Source organism: Anopheles marshallii, chromosome 2 (assembly GCF_943734725.1).
Source record: "Anopheles marshallii chromosome 2, idAnoMarsDA_429_01, whole genome shotgun sequence".
NCBI classification, from domain to species: Eukaryota; Metazoa; Arthropoda; class Insecta; order Diptera; family Culicidae; genus Anopheles; species Anopheles marshallii.
In genome coordinates, this window is record NC_071326.1 from 44,874,438 (window position 1) to 44,893,240 (window position 18,803).

The following is an 18,803-nucleotide window of genomic DNA, read 5'->3' on the forward strand; positions in this document are numbered from 1 at the left end:
CAGAAAACAACTTGCAACTAAAATCTCGTGCTCGACGGTTTAAAAAAATCCGCGAGCTAAAAATTTCATATTTATTTGCAATCGTTCTAGGTCACCATTGTCTAAACGGATTGGCTGGTGATGGAGAAGTGTTTTTTTTTTTTTATTCGAACATGTTTGTACAAACGTGCCCGCAATGGCGGTACACTTTCACACTAATTCTATGGTGCCGAGGTTATGTACATTTGCTTTTGTTAGCCTTTTTTGGGGTGTTAAAATAAAAATCAAGCTTTACCGGACAGAGATTCGGTGCTGTAGTTCGGGGGGTCGCATATTGGGTTAGCTTTTTTCCATATTTTAATACTCTTCAATCACGGCAGCAGGTACCGGGTTTTTCCGTACAAACAGTGATTGTAATTGATTTTTCACGATTTATTTTCGCTACGTTGTGCGTGTAGTGGTGCATGAAAAAGTTAAAATAGATTTCACTCTATCAGTTCTCACGGGGGAAAGAATGGTTACGAGTTACAAAAATTGAATTTGAGGAACGAACGAACCTAACGGATCGAGTGTTAGCTAATATCATTTCGATGTTTGCGTTTGAAGAGTGTATGAATTGTTTCCAAGATTTTTTTCCTATCGTTTAGCGAGCTTTCCATAACATTGTGGACTAGAAATAAGACAGTACTTGCCTATGCTCGTTAAAAGCATATAAAAGTCGCCTCTTAGATATATGGAGTCTGCTTTAGGCCAATTTTTGGATGAGCCGATTTTAAAATTTGATAGCTCAGTGAGTTAATTGCTCAAAAGTCATCGTTTCTAATTCGTAGTGTTGAACCTTTTACTTCATTGCGATAAATTGTTTTATTGTTTTGATTTTTTTCTTAACTTTTTACCAGAGGTGCGGAATACTTTACCATCAAATATAGGAAGCCAAAAATGTGACCATTACAAACATTAAACTTTATTGAAACCAGATTCGACGTGAGTCTTCGTTTGCGTTACTCATTTGCATTGAAAGAGTATATCGGAAACTACCTTTTTAACGCATTACAACTATCAGGTGGTCTCATTGTGGAAACCTTTTATAGAGGCCCAATATTACGTTGTAAAACTACGGTACTAACCCTTGGATATTGCCGGATGTACGTCATTAACTTAATAACACATTTATTGCTACCAAATCTGTCTGTCGGTCAACTTCATATTTCTTCTTCTCAGCAGTTCAATCAATTAGGAGCCTTTAAGATATCTTATGATTATTAAATAATATTACATTTTACGCAGCTTTGCACACAAAAAAGTTACAAAACATTAACAAACATATGTTCGTGTTCCATCTTCAATGCAACTTCAAATTGTATCACAAAGAATAAGAACGTCTAAAACAAACAAAACAATTTGCTTCAATTGCTTCCAAATGCTCTGTACTGTATGAGAAAAATAATTCAAACATAATCATAGCGCAACCTCCGTACGCACATGATACCATCTCCATTGGACTTTCCAGCATCCAGTGAGTGCGAAATGCAAAAGTAACACTCCAAAGCGTTAACATACTTAACCGAAGAAGTTATTCCACTTTGTTAAACCTGGCAACAGGTATCATCCAGGTAGGAAACATTAAGCAACCTCATCGAAGCGTAACATAAACAATCGTAGCGCTTTTCGCCCAATCTACTGTGGGAATTGTGTGGCAGTAGATAATACGCTGAGCTGCAACAACGATGCGGTACGAGGCATGATGGCTAGCTGCACGGCAGTGTTTCGAAAACGCAGCAGCAGATAAGTTTAGCTCTTCAAAAGCCACCACTCAGCTTGAAGGTTCGGTGCTTCAGTTGGGGTGGTTGTAATTAAAAACAAATCTCCAAAGGATTTGTGTTTCGTTGTTACATCTATGCAGGAGTGTTGATATGCCACTTACGGCTTATTGTGCCAAGTTTCGTTTAGGGTTGCGATTGTTGAAAGTTTGCACAAAGCATAACGCATAGAAAGCTTCATTTTTGGGAGCCATTCAACTTCCCAGTTCAAATGCAACCGATTTGCTACGAAACGAACCAGAAAGATGGGATTGCTATGGGATGGAGATTGGTTACGAAAGAAATGGTAGCCGGAAACCGGTTGTTTCCGATTAGGAAGGGGATCGGTCGGGTTGAACATTTTCCGTACATCACCGGGCACTAAACACATCCAAACATAACGAACGCGAAGTTGTGGAAGTTTGCCGGATCGTACACAAAAAAGCGTCGCGTGGTGAAAGTATGGATCACGATACGATCACGATAGTTGTATCATGCATCTCATTATAGAGCAGAACTACAGCGAGTGCGAGAAGTTACATTAAATTTTCTAAACAACCATGCCAGGAAGATCTTAGTGCGCATCTCGTATATATGTGCACACGATCATAAATGCGAGCGAGCAATAAAGATATGAGCAATAAGTGGAGCAAACTTGTCGTGAAAAAGGAAGACATGCAAAAGGGTTGATTGAACAACACAAAGAAAATAGAGGAACGAAGCGTATGAGTGTACTTTACAATAGTGGTGGTTCTTTGGCATTATTTTTCCTCATACGTGAAGTGTGAAACTGTGAGGACCCATTTGTGGCCCGGTGGTCAAGGAAAGATAGCCCACCACAAACGATCTTGCGCGAGACGATTGCCTCGTTTGTAACAAAAAAAAAAACAGTCGATTACTCTTACACAATTTACTCCTCAAACTGGACGCGCTAGAAAAGCATCATCGAGGGAAGAAAAGAGGTGACTTAATGGTTCAATTACGAATTGTTTTCCCGAACGCTGCACCACCGATGAGGGAACTCTTCACTGGAGCAGAAACGTCTTTATGTAACGATTATAACTTCATAAACAGGGTGGCATCGTTCATTGCGCCGGCGATGTGTTGTGAAAGAAGACATTGTATGTTGTTGGCTGTCGGGAAGGATCAAAAGATACCTTCGTCTGGCCGGTTCCATATCGAGACCTTCGAGAATGGAAGGATTTGTTCTAAAGTCCAAGAAGCTTCACAAAGAAAAACGCTGTTTGGACGTTTAAGCACGCAAGTGATGACTGTGTTGTTGGTGTAAAGGTGATTTTATTCTATTTTCCGTGCTTAAATGACCTCCAATTATGCTGCTATTGCACACCAATAGTGATCACATTTCCACTAAAAACAGATGTTTTTTTTTATATTCACCATGTACAGATTCCTCGTTAACGAGTTAAGGCTTAAGCTTTCCTTAATATTGCTATAATCTGCTTAAGAAGATTTTATCAAGATTTTATTTCTATTTTGTAACGATGGATGCAATTAAAAAAACGTTTTTCCAACCGTTTTCTAAAAAAAAAGCCTTCCATCGCATCCCACACATTCCGATAACATTAAACCATTATACACTAGCCAAGGGGGTAATAAAACGAAATGATGACATTATCGTTTGCAGCTAACCGACCAACCCTTCTAATAAAGATATCAATAGCCAACCATTCGCAAACGCGATCGAGGCTCGAATTTACAATTTCGTATCCCGTTCTAAGCAGCTAAGCCGAGAGGAAAGAAAAACCCAGCAGGTGCTAATAAATGGTAAAACACCACAAATGTACCGGCAGCGGTTTTATGTGCGACCAACAAAACCACCATCGTTCGGTGCCGAATTAGGCAGCTACACGGCTATTTCATGCCCGTTCTCTCTCTCTCCATCTCTCTCTCTCTCTGTTGGCCAATCGGCCAACACAATGCCAACCCGGGTCCGGTTCGGTGCCAGGCCACAGAAAGCATCATTCGCGGTTGAAGGGATTTGAAAAATTGATCAATTAATTGGACACTTTTCCTGGGGCTACCGGTCGGTGGGGCGCGAAATTTGGAATACCCGACACTGTTGGGCACATAACTATTTTGGGTTCTCACCTAGCGGTGGCAATTTTCGTGCCGTGGCATGGTTACGGTGATGCTGCGAAATGAGGCTGTTTGCACGCAGCATTGGCATCGGTTGCTTTGCCAAGGAAAAAAAGACGATCATGTATGTGAAAGAAACAGGGCGTTTGCGAAAGGGAGGGAAAATCGGTGGAAAATTGGATCGTGCCACCGGAAGCGTTGTCTTTGTAACGGTGTACAACGTGCGGCGTTAATCGATTCAATTTCCGCTTTCGACCTCGACCTTGAAGTGTTAAAGCTTGATTTTCGAAACCAATCGGCAGGTGTTTGATTATATTACAAATATTGAGCATTTACGAAAAACAAACCAGAACCATGTCGACGAAAAACCTCTATTACAACGATCTTCTTTTCTTAACCGAAAATAGTGTCGAAAATGGCTTTCAGGTAGTTCGAAGAAAGATATGCCATATGTTATGTTGTACAAAATTTTAATCATATAAAAAAATTCTATATTTTTAGACAACTGAATATAAACATTTTTCTTCATCGTACATCCCAAAAACGTCAAATCATTTAATTCCACTACAAAAGCACACTCAATGCGTGTGCGTCAAAACCAATTTCATGCTCACTTTTGCACTGCAATGAATGTCCCCAAAAAATGTGTACCACTTGTCCCAAAAACCCACTACACTAACTCTTCCCCACTCGTCTATCCGGTCACCTTCCACCGTTCCGCTGCGGGGCTTCAGTGCTTGTAGCCTGCCATGAAAAATTAGCTTCACATGCTACACCGGTCCCGCACGGGCTTCATGGCCTCGCCGTTGTCCCATATCGGTTTCATCTGATCGCGAACGGTGTAATGGTTCGATGCGGTTCATGCGTTGCTGTACAGCTTGTCACCTTCCCGCCAACTGCGAATAATGACGATCGAACCCCATCATTCGGAGGAGCAGAGCCCCGGAAGCTTAGCACGAATGATCCGGAACACGCGCTTCTTTTTGAGCCACGCGTTTCAAAGCGCTCGTTTGACACGTGACATAGAAAGGAACATGTAAACATTGCGCTTAGTTTTACTGCAAACTGCAGCATTGGGTGGGGTTCCGGAATCGATCAACTCAAGGTTGACGGGTCACGCACGATAGCACATCGGTCGGCGACGAAGAAAAAAAAAAAAGGAAAACATGGATGATGCTGATAAACTGATGTGTTGTTGTGTACAAGTAGCCATAATGTCCTACTGATGGATCTGTTATTTTAGGAAGTTTTTTTTTTAATCGAATTATTTTTGAAAAATGATTTTTAAGGGAAAGTACTCCCTTGCGTACAGGATCGCCAGAGCTCCAGACCATGCTAACCAGGAAGAAGCTGATGATTGAATGAGGTCTTGAGTAAACTTGCGCAAACTATTTACAATTACGTCATTGTTAAATGGTGTGGAATGGCCAACCCAACCGAACGTTTCGGGTGACACTTTGCTGTCAAAGCTAACAATACGGTACGTAATCGGATGAAGCATCTACTCGGTAGATTGAATCATGCTTATAGGGTTTTCTTGTTTCGCACTCATTGATGTGCTGATAATATCACAAATATAGCGCTGGTAGAAATGTATGCTCAGAGAGACGTTCAAGGTTGTCAACGAAGGCACAGTCATACTTACAAATGTTTTCTTTTGAACAGGATTGGCACCACACTCATTCAAATCGCTCTGTAGATAGAATCTGAAAAAGAATAAGATAAGCTTATTAAGTTTTGTGTTATAGAGACTTCAGATATTTATCTCAGATGTAGAGAAAACATTACATTAGACAACTTTAATTTATCACACTAAAGAACCCTTCCTTCTCTTCTATTGGAGTCGCTTGCAGTGCGTGCGTAAAATAGTCATCCTCAATTTCCCTCCGCGCTTAAACGTGATGACCAGATCCGTAAAGATTCCCCAAAGATATTGCAGCATGTACTATTGTCACAGAAAATTAAACACACACACGATGTCATTATGTTACAAGCTGTGCTTCATGTAAACGGTTCAAATTCCAAATAATGGGTTAACCTCAAAACCTTTACCACCTACGCTCTCCCTCCCTCTGCCCTTCTCTCTACCTTGTTACTCTCGCTCTGATTTACAAACATTCATCTGTGTATCAGCTAATAAATCTCCCCCAGCGTCAGTGGATCGTACAAAACTCTACACCCTGAAAGAAGAAAGCTAATTGAATCCGGAGCACCACCATTGCGTGACGCAGTAAATTGTTCGCCCGGAATGTGCCGCCGGGTGCGCAAATCAAACACGCTCCATCCCGCACACACATTTTAGGTGCGCAATCAAATTTACTTCCGCTATCGATCGGCTCGATGGCCGTTCGCGATCTGTTCTGGAAAACGTACACGAGGCCACAAATTTCGCGAGTTAGATACCAATATTGACACAATCAACCCCGTAGGCAGGCTTCCAGGATGCATCCGCAGCGTATTGGCGCGGCTTGGGGTCGGAATGTCATTAGCGTCGGGGCAACTCGGCAAAGCGAAAGGGTACCTTGCGGGCCACAGAATAAACAATAACGGAGTACCGCGTTCTCTGCTGTGCCCAGCATTTGGTCACTACCGAACCGGTTGAATAATCAATCCCTTTTCGTCCGGCACGAAGGCCCATGAATTTCATGCTCAGTCGTCCCCCAGAGTTGCCGCTCGGAGGTACGAATATGTCCGAAAACCTTGCCAATGACGAACGTGATGATCCGACGATCTGGTAAGTTGAACGCTGGCGGTGAAGAAAGGTGGTTAGAGGGAACAGTGAGGCACAAATCCTCTGAAGATTCTAAATCCTTCCATCCATCGTCGGGTCACGCACGGTACGAACTTCCATACACGCCGTGTCAACCGCGGAAGTGCTACACCGGAAAAGGCTAATTAAGAGCCAGTTGAAACCCCCGTTCGTGGCGGCAGCATTTGCTCGGCCATGCGCGTCACTGGTCAGTTGGCTGTTGATTGCATTAGTTTGGCATGCATTGGAGAATTGGAATTGGTGTATGTGCATGGGGCTGAGCCGACATCATAACACACCAAACTTGACCCCAAACAGCATAACTAGAGGATAGGATTGCGATTTGTTTGCAGTTCGTTTGGTTACCGATTCTTTTTTTCTTTTACTCCGGTGCTTCCATCGTTCACCTCCACTGGTAGCGGAAGATGCGCTACAGCCAGCTCACAGCCGTGTGCATGGTGTGGAATAATTTGCCACTAATTCGCGTATCATTCGCACAACGCTCTAGGGAGACATGATACGCACAGCACAACATGCAGCTCGGGAAAGAAGTCATTTCGTTTCGTTGCGCGGCAAAATAATTGGATTTTCATGATTGATTGAGTTGTTCTCACGGATGAGCCTCGGTTGCGTTCGAGCAGTGGAACTGAAACTAGCAACACAGTCGCGATGTTGCACTGGTACATTAAAGTGCGAAGTACGCAACCGATCATGAAGTTAATCTCTCATAGTTCACAAATAGTTTTGAATGAACAAACAAACAAACAAATTTACACAGCTAGAGTTTGAAGCAGCATTACAATTGTTATGTGGCCAATTGATTTCCCTTTACAACAGTAGGTGTTAAAATAAAGCACACGTTGAATTATGAAGCAAAGTATTTGTGTACACAGGAGAATTTGCTGCAAGATTGACCATGCTTTTCTCGAACATCGAGCTGTTAAGTCATCCATACTATGTAATAGCTTACTCAACTCATGCTTGCTAAACTACCATACCCGATTCGTCAATCGTTGTTGCAGGCCACCATACCCAGACCAAACACTATTTACAACCTTCAGTATTGATAGTCTGGTTGTCAAGACACGATACCATAGAACGCCCTGTAGGCAATAGAGTACAACATGTTCAATTATTTATTCAATTTTGTTTACTTGATCAGAATACACAGAAAATACGTTACTACCCAACTTAACACAACCAGGGAAGCACTGTAGAATATGACGAATTCAGAGCTAAAATGACATTACGGGCTAGGTTGTCCGGTATCATTCGCATGAAATGACCAACCCACCGGAGCCTGTCGAGTCTAATTCGCTGTGTGATACTGATTTCATCGTACAGCTCGTTGAATCCGTCCTGAAGTTTTTGAAAGTTTCCCGTACATATTTGAATTCATCCCGAGATTTTTTGACGTTTAAAATGTAGGGTCGACCTGTAGGACTTATACTAAGGATAAGACTCTAACTATTATTTCTTGAAACTTTGATCCACCTTCGAGATCATGTTCTCGGCAATGTTCGAAACTAAACTCGTAGAACATTATTGCTACTTATTTCTTTTGCACTTTAAAGACTCATGGCTAGTTCTATTGTTATACATTTTGAAATGATGATTACTTTACAACATTTTAAAAATATTATTTATAGATGCACCCTCTAAACTCGTCTTCTTTAAACTTAATATTTATACACCTGGCCAGAAGCACACAGTCGGCTGCGTTTTTTCCGTGAAAAGTTCGCTCCATAAAGCAGCATTCAAAAATGTATGGGAAAGAAAATAAAAGAATAAAATGAAAAATCTAATGATACAATGCGTGTTTATCGATATCTAGAAAACTGTAAACCGGTACACATAGTAAGATACATAAAACATAGTGAGCCTACACACCTTCAAAACTTCTTCTTAATTAGCTTTGGATAGTTTATAACATGGATTGTACCATAAATGGAACTAATAAATGTGTTTTTAACGATAACATTGAAAAAAAAATACAAACAAAATCAAAGTAGCCTTGTTTTCGCCACTAGACGCGAGATGTGACTGCCTGCTCGAAAACTGGGTCGAATCATAGAAGATTTTATTGCTCACCAGTTTACCGTCGGACACTGGCGGAACAGCGAACAACAATGCAGCTGCACATTTGCATTCCGGTCGCACAAATCCGCGTTGGCGCGCGAGTTATTTTTAATGGTCAAACGTCAAACGTTTATCGTTGCCCGCGTACAACGTGGTGTGTTCGTAGTTATTGTGGGTAAAGAAACAATCTTTTTTTTGTGTATATATTCCACTACCACGCACACACAAGCCAATCCATTTCCGGATTGGTGTAAATGTGTTGAAAGAGCGTGACGTTACCCGACAGTATAGCTACTAGGACAAGTGATACCGCAACCAGGTCCAAACGAAATGCATACGGTTTTTTATTCATTGCAACCGGTTTCTAATAATGTGGCCGTAGACGGTCGTGTCCGGATATTATATTAAAGGCAGGAGATACCAATACGAACAATATGTGTCGCTCAAGGTGATAACACCAAATGCTTTGAAAATCTTGCTTTTCTTTGAAACTCAAAGTGAATAATCGGTTCATTTTATATTCCGTTTATGTAACATAGCGTTAATAAAAAAAAATACTCCACTCCAATAAACAGAGAAACAGGGCAATTAATTGCCCAAAACTCATAAGATACACCAAGTCGGCCATATCGACGAAAGACAAGCAATAAAACAAACCGATTGGAATGCGTTTGCAATGTCACCTGTGCAAAGTATTATTCACCCCAGGACGGTACGCAATCATTCGGCACTGGTTCCACACGTCTGTGTTAACCGCGCATATCTGTCTTTTGTCTGTGAGCCACCGTTTGTCTAAACACTCGACCCCGGGCGGACAAATCTTGGCGGCATTCGCTTAAATCACACTCTCAAATCGATGCGACGTGACTGGATTGGAATAACAAACAGCGCCATGTGCAGACGGTAGCATTGGATCGAATGGATGGTAGACATAAATCGTCCGAAATGTCGATCATGTCGATGTATTTCCAGGCGACGGGAGAAGATGTTCCGCCGCAGCACTGGATGCCAAATTGTTCTGATTCGAAGAAAGGTAATATGGTAAACGCTTTGAGAAATTTCGAATGCGAAAACTGGGATAGTAAATAAAATGCAAACGCATGAACGTTAACCGTCAAAGGCAAGTCAACGAATAACAAGTCAACAGTGTACGAGATTAGCGTTGCGGTAAGAAAAATTGAAGAAATGTTTCGCAGCAAAGTAAAAAAAAAGCATGCTCAGTTTTGTTAAGCAGGAAGTATCATCGCAATAAGCCACGTATACTGTTACACTAATGTTTTCTACTCCTAACGGCAAGCTATTCACAAAGGTAAGCTGCACTTCCGGCTTTGTCCCTTTTGACGCATTAAAAAATCCGCTCTCTTTAGTGAGTGCTTTTTCAACCCGGCTCGTTTGCCAGCTTCATTAGTAGCGAGCATCTAATGGCCACGTGTACGCAGGTACCTAACCCATTGCTGATGTTTGAATTTCAAAATTCAATTTAAACCAATCCACGGTGCCACGTGCTAGAAGCGTACGGTTTCTTGCAAAATTATATTAATGCAACTCCATTAGGCAAGTCTTCTCCATTCGGTGACAACACTTTCGCTCGAATTTAATAACCTGACATAACGCAAACAGGCGTAACAATGGACGGCCCGCGGCATTCCCGGCAGTTACAGTTTCGCCTCACGGTCGAGGGACGGTTGCCAGCAGCTCGGTGCGTAGCCCGGGGCACCCTCTTAAGGTTGTCACAATTAATTACAATCTAAACCGTGGTTCAGCAGGCTTTACGAAAAACTATCGCTCGGTTTTGTGAGCGTTCAACTGGTGCGGTGATGGCACCGGTAGAATCTTCTCCCATGCGTGTGTTAACGACGTTTGGTACGATGCGTACACTCCACATCCCGCTTTTACGCGATGTCATTACGAGCATTGGCAATTAATCAACCACCAACAATTACCGGCCAGATGGGAAGTGCGCACGGGAATGGGCTGCGGATTCCAGCAGTCGGCTAATTAAAGCGTCTCACCCCACTCTTTAAACAGCAGTTAAACAGTGCTTAAACAGCGCCCAGAATTGTGTAACCGTACACAAGCGGAGAGAAAATCACGGTCCACGGGCTCCGATGTGCCGAATTATTGAAACAACACATATCGTTGGAGACTGATGTCGAACCGAGACCACCCGCCCAAATGCCCTGGCCACACATTGGTGGGAAACCGTACCGGCATCAATATTTCGTGTGCGGCGATTGAAAGGAGCCCGTGGGAAAAAGCTAGGTGATTTGGTTCACCTCCCCCAATCATTTAACGTACGATAGCCGCAAGCGGGCCCGGGACCGAGCGTATCCCTCGATGGGATCAGATGAGTCTTACCACCAAACATGGCTTGCTCTTGTTCGGCTTCAAATCAACATGCCTCTTAGTGGTCGCAGTGAAAAGCGCAACGGGAGTTGCCTCGTTCTGCCGCTGACGCAGGCTCCCCGGAGAGGACGTGTCTCCTCTCCCTTCCCGCTCATTTATGAATACGTACTACCAAATTCAACCGTAGAGGTTTATTTCAAACCTTCGAGGGGAAAAAATGATCCAGAATTCCATACCAATCAACCGGCATTATGGTGGGCCCGGGAAACGCACCCGAAATATCCACATTCATCCGTTCCATCTTCCATTGCGATTTCCAAATGTTCCAATGAGTTGATTAACAAGCGTTTGCTAGTTGTTAGGGAAATGTTGCTATACGCCGCGAATGAGTTTTGGGGCCTTGTTAGGCTATGAGAAATGTACCGGTTGATCAAATCGAAACCTATACCTGCCATTAATAAAACTAGCAGCTGAAGCTTTTTTCACAGTAACGGCAGTGAATGTTACTGATGGGCAACAAATATGCTTGATATAGTTCTGATGACCTCCTGTAAGGAAGGCTTAAAAGGGGCAGGTCCTATCATTACAGCATATAAAACACGAACACAGCGCGTCCAACAGCCTGTAATTTCTCTTTTGCACAGCTTCAAACTCGCTTCAATTTTAAGAAGATTTATAAATAAAAAAATGTTCAATTCGCTTTCGCCGTAAAGTTGTCCTGTTTCGTTCCGGACGATTCTTCGGGATTTATCTGATTTGCATGCGACACGCAGAGCTGTATCGGTCTGCTCGTTCCGTGCGAAAGCTACACGATTAGGACAAATGAATTGTGCAACGTTCGTGTTCGTTATGGTTATTAAGCCGTATCAGTTCGGCTGCTATTCAGTTTCTAGCGACTACACGTGTCCATACACACTTGTCGGGTCACATGGACCGTTCGGTCGGTGGTCTGCGTGGGAAGCGATCGAATGGTCAGCGTATCTCCGTCAACTTCGTGTCCCGTGCTGCTCGTTCAAAAACATGAACATAACGCATCAGAACATTTCAAGACTATCGAGATGGATGGTGGCACTGAAACACGTCCGGGTATCTGGTGGTGTCACAATTTTCCAACGTATATCCGTACAAATGACACATATTCTGCAAGCCTCCCCAGCGCACTTCCTCGCTCGCCAACTCTCAGTGTACGGGAATGTTGAAACATGCTTGTTGACGAGCGATTCAACTGCGGCGAACACAGCGCCGCCCTGTACGGAAAGCTTGCACATTTTTGGTCAAAAAGCCCCCGACGATCACCGGTGCTGTGCTGTGGGGGGATGAACCTGCCAGCTTGCCTGCTTGCGACAGTTTCTGATTTGCACTAATAATAAACATATTTATTTTCGCCACCTCCACAGCGTGTGCCGTAATACGCAGATGGACCACTGGGAACGGATTAACATGCACGCAGCTGACCAGGACCACCCATCCTGCTGCTCGTCCCTTGACCAATATGCTTCGCGTGTGCATAGCCACTGGCCGATGGCGATAAGGCAAAAAGTGACCGAAGAAGGCGATGGCGTGTAGGGGACACTTCCACTGTTCCGGACATTCGCGGTTTTCTTCCGTTCGCGCAAATCATGGAACGTGAACCCACACGTTCACATTATGATGGACACTTTATCTAGCTTGCTGCAGATTGCAAGTGGCTCCAACACTAGCGTGCACTGGAATCGGGCTAGGCTTATAACACCGCGCTGCTGTTTGGCTCTGTGGGTCTGATTAATTATATCATTGTTGTAGTAACAGCGGGCTGGAAACAGTAACATGCACTTTCGTAGCAGCCTGGATGGGATGATGTGGCCTCATCAGGGACGGTGTAGGTAAATCCTTCATGGTGTGTCCTGGAGCACAGTATTTGAAACTACATCACTGGAAGACAGTCTGATAAGGACCGTTTTCCAAGTGCGGCTGCTACTATATGCCGAAAATGTTAACTATTCGCAGTGGATACGCGCAGTTGTTTAAAATGCAAGTAAATATCATTTGAAAAAAATTTAAACGAAGATCAATTCAATATAGATTATAATAAAGAATTGAAAACATATTTTTATTTTGCTTACCGGTAAATAATAGCCTTTATTATTCGTTCGAATACTTGAACAAAATTGCAATCAAGGCTCTTGATCCAACAGTCTATCATAAAACAAAAACTTGCAAGATTTAAAGACATAGCTCAAAAAGCTTACTAGACATACAATAGAAAATGCTGAAAAGTGAATTCCAGCAGCAGAAGTCGATATAAAACCTTTGGTGTATTAGACCGAACGTCGCGGCTCATTTAATGTTTGTATAAAAGGCATTATTGTAGTACAATTAATGAATTAAAAATAATTTGTTATATTGTGATGAACATATAGCTTATAGTCATTTTTATTATTAATACATTATCATATAATCAGTGTAACAACTTGAACGAAATATCAAACAAATAAAAAAGAGTTCTAGTGCTCGACACTCAATAGTACCCCTAGATAGAATCTGACACGCTAGTTAATGACCATTCCGTGTTGCGATTTGATTCGATTACCGATGGCTTCCGGCAAAGTAACAAAACACACTGTGAAATAACTGAACTGAGGAGAAAAAAAAACCACCAATCGCACCAGAACGCTGTCGCACAAACGACCGTGATGTAATCATGCCTCAAGCGATCGAAATCTTAATGCCGATTGACCCCATATTGTACCGAATTGTGCAAATTTGGAACGTCAATAGAGGAAGACAACAACAACAAAAAAACAACAGAGGAAAATTTTCTCACCAGTCGCAGACCGGGATTGCGAAAACGGAAAACGCTTCCAACTGGTCTATGCCGGAGTCGATGGAATTCCAGCATTGGGTAAAGTTAAATCTAGCCCACGGTTCCGAAACCGGCTTCATTCCTGGGATTAAAGAAATATCAATGAGCAGGAAAGAAATGAAGCAAACACCTTCACACCACTTCGGTCCGGTTCTAACAAAAGTGGGGTTTCTGCAAGTTTTCGCATTGACACCGATTTCAGGTGCCTGAGGCAGTATCGTATCAGAACCCAAAGTACTTTTTTTGCGAACAAGCTGTTTTCAGATATCGCCATATTCAAACGGAACTACCTCAAGCGTCTTGTTTGCCCAAACGAAGCACCCTCGAAAGAACATCTTGACATTGACGTCTAAAGCGTTAAAGCCTTAATGTGTTTTGTATTAAAACATTTATTTTTGGGTGCAATACTAACTTTTTACATACTTTATTTGTTCATTGTTTGTGTGGAGATGATGAGCGTTTGGAGGTACCACATTTTGCGATTTAGTATCAACCGTTTCATAACGATTCATCCCTATTCCGGGACGCAGAAATATATAACTAATATAAATTGGTCATGAGTTGTGACTCCAATTGATCTCCAAATAAGCATAAATACATCGCAACAATTAGATTTTTTTTTGGTTAATATTTCGAACTTCGCTCATTCGTTTTTAAAAGCCATACACTGATTGAAAGTTGATCTGAACGACTGCGACAGTCATCTTTGTATTATGCATATTTTAACCCTTGTCTCGTATGTCTGGTGGTGTTTTTTACAGTGCAATATTCAATAAACGGCCTAAAAACCCGAGTTCCAACATTCACCGGTCAATTTATTGATCCGAAAAACACTGAGCTAACCGAAGCTAAAGCTCCAACCGATTCCCCAGAAACAGGTTTCGGTGGCTATTTAACACCGAACCGCACCAAACGTACACATCTCGTCTTCGGATGTTTGGTGACGTTAGCGAGTTCAAACAGCTCACCTTCCCAACGCCAAGGTCTCTTGTCAAGACGCAAAACATTCGTGGTAGCAGCAAAGCAAGCAAAAAAGCAGCTATGTTCGAATACATCGCTAATGCAATAGTGGTGGTTGTCTTCCGTCCATCGCACTCATAATGCCACGCGAACAATCGATCGGTATGGGGGATCGATCGTCAGTTTGCCCTGTGAATGGCGTCCGCCGCCGTAAGGCCGAGCGAATCATCGCATTTTCATTGCATGGCATAGCACATATGGTGCTAGATATACAACTTACTATTGAACTATTCACGCGATCCACATTAACCATTCGTTCATCTGTTTGCCATTTTGAGGTTGGCTTCATGTACGTCGAACTGTGGCACTTGGCAAAAGGTGGGCGAATGAAACAGTAACAGTTTTCCACCGGTTGCTGCTTCTCCATTCACTCACTAGCGGCATTTTGTTTCGGATGTAAACATTTCGCTTCAAGCTTCGCATCACGTGCCGACCCACGACCAGCGGCACGCACGTTTCCATGATGTTATTTAAAAGTGGCTTAATAAATCATATGAAGCGAACAAAAAACGCCATACCGCAATTGAAATTGAGGGAAAGCTGATGGTGAGAAATCGATTGCATTCTGAGCACTATCCGTGCACACAGTAAGTCGAAATTGGAGTCGGAATGATGAAAGATCAACAGATTGATATTGTTCAGTTAAAAAAAATTGATCATTCGGGTAGAGGTACAAACATTTTACCTCCTTTTTGGAAGAGTTCCAGTACATCGACATTCCGTAGAAAAGCTCACTTCACTGTACTGTAGGATGCCACGAAGTGCTCGAGGTATTCTTATTCAATCATCCGGCTCTATCCAACTATATTTCATTTTGTTAATATTAATTTAGAAATTATATAAAAGAAAACATTCTTTATTTCTTGAAATAACATATTTGTCCAATATGTTCTCGTGTAATCAAATATGCAATGATAAACAACCTTGAAGACTAAGCCATAAGTATGATGAAATAATGAGGATCGTAACAGCTCCCCGTAAGTATGAAAGCCAGGTTAATGAAATTTCTCTAATTAATAAAAAGAAAAATTTTTTTTTCTTTGTTTTTACTTCCCGCTGTAATGCTCAAGAAGCCATCCAATGCCATCCCAACGTGATGCAAAACCATCCTCAACTCTTAGCGGGGTCAAGAGACGATCGCCAACCGTACGGCCACTCGCCTTTCAACTGACTCGCCAAGAGAGACCCACCATTAATGTGTATCTGCTACTTCTTTTCTTATTACTGTGCCCCAAAAAAAAAACCCCAGACAAATCTGTACCAGGTAGCCGTCATAAAATGCGCCATGACGTAAAAGTAAGAGTGATGCCGAGTGGCATCATCAACCGGGGAGACCCGGGTCGGTGGGTGGTAGGCGATGGGGTGCAACCAAATAAAAACAACATCTCGCCCAAGACGTCGTACCATGATCCGATGATCCGTTTTGCCATTGTGTACGCACGCCATATCCTCGGTACGCACCGGTTGTTCGCGTGAAGTTATGGAAAAAAAATAATCTGCTTGGAACTTAGTGCCCGCGCCAGAGAAAGGTGCCGCTTCGGAAGTTGGCCCCGGAAAATGGGGCCTTGTAGGCGAACCGTCGTCTTGCTCGGAAAATGATCTGTTCATCTTTTTCTGCTCTCGCGAAGATTAGCCTCGTACACGGCCAGGCGCTACGGCGGCGGAGTTGGGTGAATGGATCAGGAGCACCGGGTAGGTGAAATAATGAACCTCAAATATGATGCCATCTCGTGCGCCGGGAGAAACTTTTTTTGCAAATGTAAACGAATGTTTTCTTTATGTATGCGCGTGTTGCTGTGTGTTTTCATTGCTTTTGTTTTTCCTTTCCCGTATTTATGATAAAATTTGTAGCAAAACGGTGAAAAGTTTGCAGCGGCACACACTAAAGCACACGTTTTGAGCCGATTTTTGTTTTCGTAAATAAGCACCAGGCAGCGCGCACGCAGTCGTAAAATCGCATCACATTCGCTTTTTGGGATGCAAATCCGGCAAGCAGGCACGTTAATGATGGATTAAAAGTTTCACATTCTGGTGCCCTAGTTTCTTTCTACAGCTTGCGTGTTTAAATGTGAGGTCTAAGGTACTTTCAGAGAACGTAAAAAAAGCTTTTAAGTTGCGTTGTGGGATGGTTTGCTTTGTTATTAATTCCAAAGGTGTGCAAAACTTTTAAAGAATTTTATACCAATATTAGCACACTGTTGATCCGCATGACCTTGGCCAAGAGACATACAAATTATCTAGAACCCAGCTAGTAAAACAAATGAGCAACTTTATCTAAATCTTTAATGCACCGGTTTGCATGGTTTAAGTTAGTATACAATTCATCTCGTACTTCACCCACTTTAACAGCTTCTAACAAAGTGGTTCATGCATATTTATCGAGCTCAACCCCTTAAAAAATAAAATAGAACACGTAGCCATTCAAACAATCGACTCTCAAGAATCAGAGAAAAGTCGTGAATCACAGCGATTTGGCTGTGGGAAATCTGGAAAAATCGCATCAATGTTGGACTAACTGCAGCACGATTCGCAGCTACGCGAGATGTACCCCCTGTGCAATGCATCGAGCCATACAAAACGAAGAAAAACGAAGGCAGCATTCAGCGAACCCCACACGGTGCACATCACCGTTGGTAAGCTGGGTTCGTTGCGTTTTCCATTCCCTCCCATTCGGGGGTGATACCCCGCCGCCATTGGCAGACCACACGGACACTGACCGCGATCATGGTTGAATGCACATGAATGCACTTTTCACGCCACCCTTGGTGCGCGAACGCCGTCATAGAATAGGCTGCAGGTCGTACTTTTTGGGGACTCTGGGTCAGTGGGTTTCGAATGTTTACGATGATGCACATGACCGACGACCCACGGCTAAGGTGGGGGGGAGTTTAAAATAGCAGGCAAGAAGGGAAAAGTTGACGCGAGTATGCGTACCCACGCCAGGTTGACAAGTTCGTTAGGGAAAAGGTTTCGGTAGGGACCGGTAAGAAAAAAAAACCCCGAGCTACGTTCGGTTGACCCACTTTCACAGCAGTTTTCCTTTCGGCTCGCAGCAGGCAACGAGATGAAAGTGAACTGATCGTTCTCCTTCGGGATATAATTGTGTATTCCTCTAGGGACAGTAGAAGTACGATCTGCCTACCATCGAGTGATGTTATTGTGGAAAAAGAGCGAGAGCCTCACGGCCACGACCAAACGCATCTTGTTAAGTGGATGCCTAAAGTAAAATTACAAAAGATTATAACATGCAATGTAATTGGAATGGCGTTTCAAAAATATACTGAATTAATGTGAGTAACTGAGCACGATGTTCGTTGCAATTGTGTTGCATGTGTCGCATAGTATAGTTTTCCCTCTGTTTAGATTCGCTTTCCTATCCTCATCTTGCTCGGTACGGTTGGTGTGCGAGACTGAGCACGTTGGTGAAAGATTTCACTTCTCACACCTCGCTCACTGCTCACCGTATGTTTGCTTTCACCCCACAGACTGTTCCCGGCGTTAGGACGGTACAACGCAGCCGAGCCGAGTATGATCTGATCCACCGGAATGCAATCGCATGCCAGTGCAACGATACGGAACGGAACGGAATGGTACTCGCAACAGCAAATCAACAAAAAGTGAAATCCTATGCCGATATAGCATCAACTTCTCACCGGGGACGAGAACTCTCATCTCACCGCAATGTAGCTTTGTTCGGTTGTCGATCGTTTTGGTGCTAGAGACGAATCGAACAAACAGGTTTTTCACATGCGGTTTCTAAATGAGGAAGAACACGTCGAAATAAAAACATATCCATACTCCGTTTTAAATAGTTGTTTGGTACAAAAAAAATCTCATCTCATTTAGCTTTTATTTTGCCCCATTTTGTATCGCACTAAACTAAATCGCACAA

General features: G+C 42.8%; 1 protein-coding gene across 1 annotated transcript in view; it reads left to right on the plus strand.

Moving 5' to 3' along the window:
• Nucleotides 1-6,562: 6,562 nt before the first annotated feature.
• LOC128718023 (galactokinase-like) overlaps nucleotides 6,563-18,803 on the plus strand; it is a 55,306-nt gene continuing 43,065 nt past the window's right edge. The window contains exon 1 of the mRNA XM_053811698.1: nucleotides 6,563-6,609. Coding sequence (XP_053667673.1) covers nucleotides 6,563-6,609 — 47 coding nt within the window. The remainder of the gene's footprint in view (nucleotides 6,610-18,803) is intronic.